We start from the raw sequence: 13,031 nt of genomic DNA on the forward strand, positions 1-13,031 counted from the left end.
GTGAATTTTTATTAGTAGTAAAACTTAAAATTAATAATAAAAATGTTTTAAATAAATAAACTTTCATGAATAAATAAAAATAAAACTCAAATGTTAAGAATGTGCTTTTAATGTCTAAATAAGTGAGCAAAATCGTTGGAATCAATACAATTATCTTAGGGAAAATATTTTTTGAAACTTAATACATAACTATTTTTTTCTACAGAAATTGTGAATCCAGACTGCCATTTAGATAATGCCTGTATTGCCGAAAATATTAATAAAACTTTAACAAAAGTGAGTAAAAGAGTTGAATTAAATTTTATTCTGTTTTGACATTTTGGTTTCAGTTAAAATCTTTCCAAAGGCACATTTTTTTAAGAGTAACAAACCGTTGATCTTCATGTAGAGTTTAAAATATTTACATATAGAGATCCAAGTATTTCGTTTGGGTGTCAGATAGGATTAATTTGAAAATCCCCAAAATACTGAAGAAGACATATATTTAATGTAAGTTTATTTTCACTATTCTGTACACTGAAAGTTATTTCAATGTGTTAAGAAACTTGATGGATAAAATAGTAAAAACACATTTTGATCACAGGCCATTTCCACATTCTAAGAAGCATAGTTCTATGCAATTAGATTTTGTACACCAAATACTATTTCAAAGAGTAAGATGTCCATGAAATTATTGTCCTATGATTAGAAGTGAATTTCAACATGACTCATTAGCAATCAAGTAAAGCAAATTGCCATTTTATCATGTAAAAAACTTTTCTGGTTTACTAAAACCTAATTCAAATTAAGTCATAATTTATTATAAATTTTAAAAGCTAATTTAAAATGATAAATTCAAATGTGCATTGCCTTTCTGAAGTAACTTCTATGCTTTTTCAGCTATTTGCTAATCCTTTGTAAATAATTTCAGGTTTCATTGCTTCATGTTAGGGTTTAGTTGTAGTCTGATAGTTTACATGTAGGAGAGAAAAACAATACATTTAACCTGTAACCTGTATTCTTGCAAAGATCCAGTAGTGCTTTAAGCTGGTTTTCTTTTTCTGGACTCATATTTGTTCAGATTAGACACATAGAAGAACCTGTGGCTTTGCTCCGAGAAGTCTATAGAAATTCTGTGAAAGATCTTTCACCAGTGGATATAATTACATACACAGAAGTATTAGCTGAATCATCCCCATTACTGGGTTACATGAACAGCGTGGTTTCAGACAAGGACACCTTTTCTAATTCAACTCTGACTGTAAGTATGTTGAGCTTTAACTCAGTGTAAGTTTAAAATTTTTCTTACATCTGTGATTAATGTGAGATTCCAACATTTTTAAAAGGTACGCTTTTTTCCAACAGGAATTTGTAAAAACTCTGAATAATTTCGTTCAAAAGGATACATTTACAGTTTGGGACAGGTTATCTACAAATCAAAGAAGAACTCATCTTACAAAACTGATACATGCTGCTGAGCAGGCTACCTTAAGAATATCTCAGAACTTTCAAAAGACCACTCAGTTTGATACTAATTCAAGTGATATAGGTAAGAAGTCAAGGTCAATTTCAAGGCAATAGTGTTTTCCAAAGAAGCCATCCTCAAAAGAGATGAAAAGTATCTGAACTGCTGTTAATTAAATTGGCAGTTGTTTATCAGTGCAGACGTAAATGACGGTGCATATCACAAAAGTGGGTATGAATGAAGTTTGAATAAAAAGGATGAGTGCATGAGATTTGTCTCCTACTTGCAACTTTCACCTTTTCCTATTTCTGAACTGTTTAGCATTTAAATGCTCAGAGAACCTTACTTCCTTGTCATCTCATGACTTGGCAGGATCTGTCTTGACTGGTGATAGTACAAAAGATTTTCTGGATGTAATATATTTAAAGTTAAATTTTTATTGAATTATGACACATATAAAGACAAATATATGTATCAAATAAATATAAGTTGATGAATTTTCACAAAATGAACACATCTGTATAATAACACCTCAGAAGACCCCTCATCCCCCTTGCCAACCACTCCCTAACCCCTAAAGGTAATGCCATCCTGACTTCTAACACCACTTCACAAGCATAATTTTTATTATTTCTGCAATAATATGATTCTTATTTTTAATGTTGAAATCCTTTGGGCATATATCTTTGTCATGAATGTAGTGTATTTTAATTTCTTATTAGGAATCCTTTGCCTTTCAGTAATATAAAGCAATTAACATAGCAAATTAGAATGTTTCCTGCTTTATGAAAGCTCATGCTTGACACTTTTAAGAATCTGGATCAAACTGAGGTTGCCTGTAAAGTTGTTCTGAGGCAACAAGGTACACTTTCTGAAATAATCATCTCATACACCTCTATTATATTTTCTGGATACTATCCTGCTGTGCAGTAGTAGATATACAAAAATCATTATGTCATCGGGATTCACCAGTTACTCAAAATTAAGGTAACAAGCATTGTGACTCATATATAGAAGCTTAAATTTCTATATCTGTTCATGAAAAAGGTGACTGTGCACAGGTAAGGAAATTATCACTCAAGAATTTAATTCAGTCACTCTGTATATAATAAATTATGTTGTAGATATCATCCTCTAATTGTAATTGCTTGTCTGCTTTAGTAATTATGATTTATAGATTCTTTGCATACATATTTTCTTTTATTAGTAGAGATAGAATTAAACAATGAATGCTGTACTGTAATAAAACTAAACTTGAATCAAATTTTTAAATACAAATTATAATGTCTAGACGTCATGTTCAGAATATGTTCATTCTACCTGATGTAATTAAGAGTTGAAATACAATAATGATGGATCAAATTCTAACTAAATATATTAATTAAACTGATTTCAGAGAATTTATTATTTTCATATTTTTGTTTCAGCTCTCAAAGCTTTCTTTTTTGATTCACATCACATGAAATATATTCATCCCGATATGAATATGGATGGAGATAATATAAAGATATTTCCAAAGAGAAAAACTGCATATGATTCAAATGGTAGGACTTTGACAAGCTTATAAACAATATTTCAATGTTTTGCAATAAATATCATACATTTGCTTGTATCATATGTGCTTATAACATGTGTGGTTTTCTATAGAAAAATACTTTCTGTTTATACATAGGAATTCTATATTTGTATTTGAGACTTTTATTATGATAAAAATACCTGGGGAGGATTTTAGCTCATATCTAGATCCTTCTTGTCCTTGACCCTCCAAATCTGTAATTATCTAATATTGTTAGGATCCCAGTGGAAATATACAAAGGGACTGTGGTTTTATTCCTCATTTTGCACCAGTCAGTAGATGCTATAATTTTCATAAAATCCTTTTAACAGTTCTTCTTCAGAAATCCTTCATATTCCTCATTGTGAGCCTGAATTTGGGATTGTGTGAGGAAGATGAACAGAAATAGTTTTCAAAAAAGGTAGAAAGTTATTGTTTAAGCTTGAATTTCTCTTCTGTTCATTTCTTAGTCTTTGTACAGTAACTCTTCAACTAAACTAAAGGCAGGGTTTCTTAAGAGATGTGATCCAAGAGTGCTAGTACTAGCAGATGACTTTATAATTATCTAATATCCTGATTTTATGTACAATAAAACTAAAGCACAAGCGGTTAATGGATTTGTCTCTATATACGTTTAACAGATAATACAGAACTAAAACTTGAAGCGAAGGAGTTAACATAGAAATCAGCCCTGACCAGATTTTCCTTGTCACCTAACCACAGGCAAGCTAGCAGCTGCTCTTCTGGTTTAACCATTTGTCTGTCCTCAGTGCAATGCACTTAGAAAAAAAAAAAAGTAACAACCCTGCTGATAATAGAATTATTGTTGTTCTCATATAGGTCAAAATATATTACCTAAAGAAAGCATGATTATAATATTTTCTCAAAGCAAGTATAGGTGATCATACATAAAATGGAAAATCTATGTAATAATACACATATGTCACTTTATAGACATCATTTTATTTAAAAAAATACATTGTCTTTATTGTTAAAAAGCAGTTTGTGCTTTCATTCTCAGAAAAAATATCCTTTAAAAAAATTTTTACAGCACTAATGGGAAATGTTTTTCTAATCTATTGATATTATCCTCTCAATTTTTTTCTTGTCATTTTTTATTCAAAAGTAGGGAACAGATGGCCATAAAAAAAGCAAAAATAACTAAGCCATACTGCCATTGAACCCATGGTTCTTACCCCATTATATCATATTCTAATTAACCAAGCACACAAATAATATTTAGGAGCAAATCCAAAGAATGTGTTAAACTGTTGTATTTTCAAAGACAATTTGAGTAGGATTTAGAAACACGAGAATAAAGACATTGAAAATACTTATCATAGTGACAGATGATAAAATTGTCATGGAATTAATATCTCAAAGAGATCCTGTCTGAGTGTATGGTAGGTTTGTTATATTTCATAATCATGCATGCAAACTCTGACACTTGAAAGGGACAGTAATACTGGCTCTCAAGAATGCAGAGGAAGAAAATTTGTTTTCCTCAAGGTTGAATCTTTAAAAGAAGGACAAGTGTAACAAACTGATCAAACGCATTCAATGATGTCTACGTGCAATTATTCATTTATTGACAAAATCCGTTAATGAAAACATGCATTAGTTAAAAGGTGCATAATGTCATTAGTAGGAAAATACAGGAGGCACAGATGGATTTTTAATATTTTTTATGTACTGAATTTTGGTGTCTGTCGTTAATGAATGAACTAGTTTACAAAAATAGATACAGAACTGATATGAAAATTAAAAGCTAGATCAGGCCTAGAATTAGTGAGAAACTATGGAAATTAAAATAGGTTCCAAATGATAAAAATGAACAAATATTAAAACTATATTCAGAAAAAAATTTAAAATGTATTTTGAACCATCCCATGTGGTATGCATCTTCTTTTACCCAAAATTGATATTAAAAAATAGTTTCCTTTAGAAAGGATAGGAGTGATTCATAGTTTTAAACCCATGTTATCTTCGTGCTGCTTCATTTGATTTTGAACCATCCCCTCCTACAACCTCTGAGAAGTTGCTTTTGCATGAACTTGTTCATCACCCGGACTAGGTCAGGTTCACCTAAGAGGTTTCCAGGTTCTGCTTCTGACCCAGGTCTGTCCATAGCAAATGCTGGGTTAGTTGCCAGTCTCCTAGAGCCATCATAATTTTGCTAGCTCAAACATGGTATACTAACATTATTTCTCTGAGCTGGCAGTTTAGGAAAATATGTAACATATCTGAATGTCAGCAAGACTCTTAGTGGTGTCTTTGGTACCTTTCTAGACTGAGATACAAAACATAGTGATATACTTTTGCAAATTCTAGCTCACATAATGATATCCAAAGAACACTATTTACCAATAAATATATTAAATAAATTGTGATGTGGAGAGTTCCAGCTTTGTATCACAGTCCTTTGTTTTTGATGACATTGTCAACATTTGTATTAATGATTGTGATTAATTTATGCTTTTCAGATTATTTACTGGTGTCACAAATTTGAGGAAACAAATGAATATGATAGAGTTATTCCTAAGTTTTCGAAGAATCAAAGCAAGCATATAATGTTTCCAATTAATAAGTATAGCAATAATCATCTTAATATAGCATCTTAAATTTTACAGACAACTCTCTCATATAATGACATTACATGGTCTCCATCTTATCCAAGTAAATAGCCAAGGGGAATATCACTATTCACTCATTATGTTTTACATGAGAATGTTCAAGTTTACCCAGGAACAGACAAGTATAAGCCATGACTAAAACCAGAACTTCTAATTCTAAATAAATAAATTCTGAATATAAATTCCTCAATTTACTGTCTATCATACAGCAGAGAAGTTACATGACCTAAGTGAAAATGGGAATTTTAAAAGACAATAGATGCTGATGTTGAGTTGTTCACACAATTAATATCAGTGATAATGAACTGCTACAAAAACCGAGGCAATTTGAGATCTGTTAAAGTAGGTGCGGCGTCCAGGCTAAGGAAAAAGTAGTCATGAGATAGTATGGACTGATCTGGTAACAGTCTTGGGTTATCTGCTGGTGTGCTGCATCTGGGGAGTGTGAGGGTGCGGATAAATGGCTGCCTTGAAAGACAATAAATTCCCTCCCCTGAGACTGCATAACTGTATGTCATCAGTGTAAATAGGAAACATCTCAGTGGGCATGAGATGGAGCTCAGTGGCATCTACACCTCTTCAGTTATAAACTTTCTTAACACTATAAATCTTTTCTGTTATACTGTAATTTTTACCGGTATCTTTCTAATTCGTATACTTGCCCAGCAAAGTAGTAAGTCAAGATTTTATTTTTCAAGTAAGTGTACTTAACACCTTGGTTCTTACTCAGCACTTGTATATAATTTATCTAGGACAAAATTTCTTCTAACTATAATTTGTGCCAAGGAAATGCTACAGTCCATGATCAGAGTCATAGGGGTCAGAGAACCTGTTTTAATATTGTTTGATGATGTGAGCATAGATATAATAAGACCCACATTCCAGTATCTGGGAATGTGTATAACTGCCTCTTTTATGTTTATTTTAAGAATTTATTCTGAATACCTTTATATGATTGACAGGCAGTGTTGCAGTTGCATTTTTATATTATAAGAGCATTGGTCCTCTGTTTTCATCATCTGACAACTTACTGGAACCTCAAAGTTATGATGAAGCTGAAGAGGAGGGAAGAGTCATCTCTTCAGTAATTTCGCTCTCAATTAGCTCAAACCCACCCACATTATATGAACTTGAAAAAGTAACATTTACATTAAATCACATAAAGGTAAGTTGAAATTCCAGTGACTATTGATTATTATTGTGAAACTTTCAAAGAAATGAGGTTTTTTTGTTGTTGTTGTTGTTGCGTCACTTTAATTGTATGTGAATTCTTGAGTTTAAACCTACAAACTCAAGATCAAATTAAAAGAGTAAAGTGATTTCAGCTAATTTTTCTATAAAATATTTTGGGGTCCTCCCCAGTGGCTCAGAATTTGCCTGCCAATACAGGAGACAAGGGTTCAATCCCTGGTCTGGGAAGATCCCACATGCCACAGAGCAGCTAAGCACTTGCATCTCAACTATTGAGGCTGTGCTCTAGGGCCCAGGAACTGCAACTATTGAGCCCACATGTTCCCATCTACTGAAGCCCACATCCTAGAGCCCATGGTCTGCAACTAGAGAAGCCACTGCAAAGAGAAGCCCACACAAGGCAGCTAAAGAATAGCCCCTGCTTGCTGAAAGCAGAGAAAGCCCACACAGCAGTGAAGATCTGTCACAGCCAAACATATTAATAAATGATATCTATTAAAAAACTGTGTATCTACAAATAAATAAAAATAGCTTGGTACTTTCAGTGCTTTTTAGACTTTCTAATGAATACCAAAGAATTTTATGTATTTGATCTCTGAAATTAAACTACATTTTAGTTTTAAAAGTACATTGTTCATTTTGGAAGTCTCTGTACCTTCAAGGCATAAGTTATAAAAATATATCAAAGAGATGAATATTACTTTTGTAGTGAGGGAAATGTTTGGTTAGTAATTGTCATGTAAAACAATATTTGGAGGGATTTGGGTGCTGATTACAGGGAAATCATGGAGAAGTTCATGTTTTTTTCCTAAAGAAATCATCTGAGGCCACTTTACTCTTTTGTTACTCTAAATTTTTTTTCAAATCCATATATAATTAAAACCATACAATGAAAAAAATATGATTAGAAATATCCAAGCATTTAGGTTTTTTATAGACCTAAAAGTGAACGGGGAAACACGAAATCATATTGTTTGCTGCATACTGTTGATGGTTTCTTGGGCTTTCAATTGAATTTCAGTCCTAGTACATGATTAAAGTGCCTCAGAAGCTCCATTTAGAGAACCTTGAAGCTGGGCAAGGTTGTCATGCAAATTGAAAATTGTATTTGCATGTTTATGGGAAACAGGGGACTCAAAGAACATATAGTCAGCCTTCCATATCCACAGGTTCCACATCCATGAATTCAACCAAACACAGATGGAAAATATTTGAGGGGAAAAAATTCCAGAAAGTTCCAAAAAGCAAAACTTGAATTTACTGCAGGCCATCAATTATTTACAAAGCATTTACAATTTATTGTGTATTATAAGTAATCTAGAGATGATTTAAAATATATGAGAAGATGTGCATAAATTAGATGCAAACACTATTTCACGGAAGTGACTCGAGCATCTGTGGTTTTCAGAATGCACAGGAGTCCTGGAATCAATCACCTGTGGCTATCAAGGGACCACTGTATATGCTTACATACAGTCCAGATGTGTCACTGTAAAGAAAGACATCCAATGTAGAGAGAAACTAAAGTGTATAGAAAATCCAAATAACTAGTAGCTCAGACCTAAACATTGATAGGCATTCTGTTGAGGGAAAAAGAAGGTGTGGAATGTTTTAAGAATGGAAATTAAGTTTAGATATTTTCAGATACTAAATGCAAAAGACCTTTTGATCCTAGAAAAAAAAATGTTGTTCTTTTACATGGTTTGTGGTCTTTCTATGCTATTTTAATTGGAGTATAATTGCTTTACAATATTGTATTAGTTTCTTCTGTATAATAAAGTGAATCAGCTATATATGTATAAATTCCCCTCCCTCTTGAACCCCCTTCCACCCCACCCCTCATCCTGCCCATCTAGGTCATCCAGAGCATTCAGCTCAGCTCCCTATGCTATGCAGCAGTTTCCCACTAGCTATTTTCTTGTGGTCCTTTAATGGACCGGAACCTGGTGGTACGGAGTCAACAATAAGAAAGTAAAAGAGAGAAAGAGGCTGATATTCCCAGGTTACGCAGAGGACCAATAAAGCCCTTGACACAGGACTTGGATCGCTCACGAAGGCACCAGGTGCCCTCTCGAGGGGGTGAAGGCACAAAGTGCCTTCTCGAGAGGGTCTTAGAAGCCCGGGCAGGAAAGTGAGCACAACGGGTCTCCACACTCCAGAGAGTCAGCCAGAGAAAGAGAGAGAGAGAAGCAAGAAAGACACGGGGGCCTAAGCTCTGATGGAGCAAAGGTGCTTTAATGATTTTTCTATGAGTATATATAGGCTATGGTACAAGAAACTTCCTTCGGGAATGATAGAGATCAGAAAACCAAACGTACAGCAACCATTACCAAGGGAACAAGGGGTAAAGTTAGTCACAAGGTCAGGAGACAATCCATATCTCAAGAAAGGGGAGCCAAACTACACAGTTTTGTCCTAAAGAGAATGTTTACTAAAGGAGACCCAAGCCTGTCTCACACAATGACCTCAGTCCCTGGGAGCAGCGTGCTGTTCCGCTTGAAGAAGGACAAAGAACTCATGAGACAGCACGTAGGAATCCTCCCGTCAAACATTCCCTGACACTATCTTACATTTTTGTTTTTATTATTCAGTTACTCAGTCATGTCTTACTCTTCAAAACCCCATGGACTGCAGCACAACAGGCTTCCCTGTCCTTCACCATCTCCCAGAGCTTGCTCAAACTCCTGTCCATTGAGTCGGTGATGCCATCTCATCCTCTGTCGTCCCCTTCTTCTCCTGCCTTCAATCTTTCCCAGCATCAGGGTCTTTTCTAATGAGTCAATTCTTTACATCAGGTGGCCAAAGTATTGGAGCTTCAGTTTCAGTATCAGTCCTTCCAATGAATATTCAGTTTATTTCTTTTAGGAGTGACTGGTTTGATCTCCTTGCTGTCCAAGGGACTCTCAAGAGTCTTCTCCAACACCACAGTTCAAAAGCATCAATTCTTTGGTGCTCAGCTTTCTTTATAGTCCAACTCTTACATCCATACATGACTACTGGAAAAACCATAGCTTTGACTAGATGGACCTTTGTTGACAAAGTAATGTCTCTGCTTTTTAATACGCTACCTAGGTTGGTCATAGCTTTTCTTCCAAGGGGCAGGTGTCTTTTAATTTCATGGCTGTAGTCACCATCTGCAGTGATTTTGGAGCCCCAAAAATAAAGTCTCTATTTCCATTTTTTCCCTATCTATTTGTCATGAAGTGATGGGACTGGATACCTTGATCTTAGTTTTCTGAATATTGAGTTTTAAGCCAGCTCTTTTACTCTCCTCTTTCACCTTCATCAGGAGGCTCTTTAATTCTTCTCCACATTCTGCCATAAGGGTGGTGTCATCTGCATATCTGAGGTTATTGATATTTCTCCCAGAAACTTTCATTCCAGCTTGTGCTTCATCCAGCCCAGCATTTCACATGATGTACTCTGCATATAAGTTTAATAAGCAGAGTGACAGTATACAGCCTTCACATACTCCATTCCCAACTTGGAACCAGTCTGTTGTTCCATGTCTGATTACAGCTGTTGCTTCTTTTTTTTTTTCCCCATTTATTTTTATAAGTTGGAGGCTAATTACTTTACAATATTGTAGTGGTTTTTGCCATACATTGACATGAATCAGCCATGGATTTACATGTGTTCCCCATCCCAATCCCCCCTCCCACCTCCCTCCCCACCCCATCCCTCTGGGTCTTCCCAGTGCACCAGCCCCGAGCACTTGTCTCATGCATCCAACCTGGGCTGGTGATCTGTTTCACCCTTGATAATATACATGTTTTGATGCTGTTCTCTCAAAACATCCCCCTCGCCTTCTCCCACAGAGTTCAAAAGTCTGTTCTGTATTTCTGTGTCTCTTTTTCTGTTTTGCATATAGGGTTATCGTTACCATCTTTCTAAATTCCATATATATGTATTAGTATACTGTATTGGTCTTTATCTTTCTGGCTTACTTCACTCTGTATAATGGGCTCCAGTTTCATCCATCTCATTAAAACTGATTCAAATGAATTCTTTTTAATGGCTGAGTAATATTCCATGGTGTATATGTACCACAGCTTCCTTATCCATTCGTCTGCTGATGGGCATCTAGGTTGCTTCCATGTCCTGGCTATTATAAACAGTGCTGCGATGAACATTGGGGTGCACGTGTCTCTTTCAGATCTGATTTCCTCAGTGTGTATGCCCAGGAGTGGTATTGCTGGGTCATATGGCAGTTCTATTTCCAGTTTTTTAAGAAATCTCCACACTGTTCTCCATAGCGGCTGTACTAGTTTGCATTCCCACCAACAGTGTAAGAGGGTTCCCTTTTCTCCACACCCTCTCCAGCATTTATTGTTTGTAGACTTTTGGATAGCAGCCATCCTGACTGTCGTGTAATGGTACCTCATTGTGGTTTTGATTTGCATTTCTCTAATAATGAGTGATGTTGAGCATCTTTTCATGTGTTTGTTAGCCATCTGTATGTCTTCTTTGGATAAATGTCTATTTAGTTCTTTGGCCCATTTTTTGATTGGGTCATTTATTTTTCTGGAATTGAGCTGCAGGAGTTGCTTATATATTTTTGAGATTAATCCTTTGTCTGTTTCTTCATTTGCTATTATTTCCTCCCATTCTGAGGGCTGTCTTTTCACCTTGCTTATAGTTTCCATTGTTGTGCAGAAGCTGTTGCTTCTTGACCTGCAAATAGGTTTTGCAGGAGACAGGTAAGGTGGTCTGATATTCCCATCACTTTAAGAATTTTCCACAGTTTGTTGTGATCCACACAGTCAAAACTTTAGTGTAGTCAGTGAATCGAAGTAGATGTTTTTTTTTTTCTGGAATTCTCTTGCTTTTTCTGTGGCCTAATGGATGTTGGCAATTTGATCTCTGGTTTCTCTGCCTTGCCTATGCGATGGTAGTTTGGTTTAGTCACTAAGTCATGTCCAACTCTTGTGACCCTGACTGTAGCCCACCAGGCTCCTCCCTCCATGGGATTTCGCAGGCAAGAAGTACTGGGGGGTATTTCCTCAGTATTTCCTTCTCCAGGGGTTTTTCCTGACCCAGGGATCAAACCTGGGTCTTTTGCATTGCAGGCATATTCCTTACCGACTGAGCCACCAGAGAAGCCAATACTATTTTACACATGATAGTGTACATATGGGCTTCCCTACTGACTCAGTAAAGAGTCAGCCTGCAGTGGGGAGACCTGGATTTGATCCCTGGGTCAGGACGATCCTCTGGAGAAAGGAATGGCTACCCACTCCAGTTTTCTTGCCTGGAGAATCCCAAGGACAAAGGAGCCTGGTGGGATCCCAGTCTATGGGATCACAAGAGTCGGACACGAATTAGTGACTAAACCACCACCAATATTTTCTTTAATGAATATTTCATCTGAAGATTTTGTTTGACTCTGTTTTACTCCACTTATCAATGATTTGTTGTTGTTGTTTAGTCACCAGGTCGTGTCCAACTCTTTTGCAACCCCATGGACTGTAGTCTGCCAGGCTCCTCTGTCCGTGGGATTTCCCAGGCAAGAATACTGCAGTGGGTTGCCATTTCCTTCTCCAGGGGATCTTCCCAACTCAGAAATCAAACCTACATCTCCTGCTTGGCAGACGGATTCTTTACCACCGAGCCACCAGATCTTAAATACAGTTTTGACATATCTTAGTCCCAACACAATACCCACTTCACAGGGCTCTTTGAAGGAGCAAATTAAACAGAGTGGGTGAGATAGCACCTGGTTAACCTTAAATTGTTATATAATTGTAAATGGTGTTATTTCTACAAGATAAAATAGCATAGATATGTAGCATTCTATGACTACCTTATTAAAGCTTACAGTGCACTAGGTATTGTGTTGTGATTAGTTAACATTAATATATGATAAGGAGAACTCTGCCATTTATTGAACAATCATCCTGTAGTCTATTTGATCAGCCCCTGCGATCTATGATCTTATACTCACCACACTTTGCCTCATTCATTACTGGAACTGCATTGACTTCCAGATATTTCTGGAAAACCTTTGTTGAGTCTCACTTCAGAACTTTTCTAATTTCCATTCCAACTGTCAAAACCCTCTGTTCCCTAGTCTTTAGGGCTCACTGTCCCTTAATTGGAGTATTTTCTTAAACGTCTTTTCCTGTGAGAAGCCTCCTCAGATTAATCCTGTTCTCATTTCCCTGGCTTATTTAATAATTCCTCATCTCCTCATTAGAATGTAAAGTCA

General features: G+C 35.8%; 1 protein-coding gene across 1 annotated transcript in view; it reads left to right on the plus strand.

Annotated features, from left to right (window-relative positions):
• ADGRL4 (adhesion G protein-coupled receptor L4) overlaps positions 1–13,031 on the plus strand; it is a 151,649-nt gene that overhangs the window by 99,902 nt on the left and 38,716 nt on the right. Inside the window, exons 4-8 of the mRNA XM_043876473.1 lie at positions 206–276; positions 1,061–1,240; positions 1,345–1,528; positions 2,872–2,988; positions 6,595–6,797. Of these exons, the coding sequence (XP_043732408.1) occupies positions 206–276; positions 1,061–1,240; positions 1,345–1,528; positions 2,872–2,988; positions 6,595–6,797 (755 nt within the window). The remainder of the gene's footprint in view (positions 1–205; positions 277–1,060; positions 1,241–1,344; positions 1,529–2,871; positions 2,989–6,594; positions 6,798–13,031) is intronic.

Source organism: Cervus elaphus, chromosome 20 (genome assembly GCF_910594005.1).
Source record: "Cervus elaphus chromosome 20, mCerEla1.1, whole genome shotgun sequence".
Lineage (NCBI taxonomy): Eukaryota > Metazoa > Chordata > Mammalia > Artiodactyla > Cervidae > Cervus > Cervus elaphus.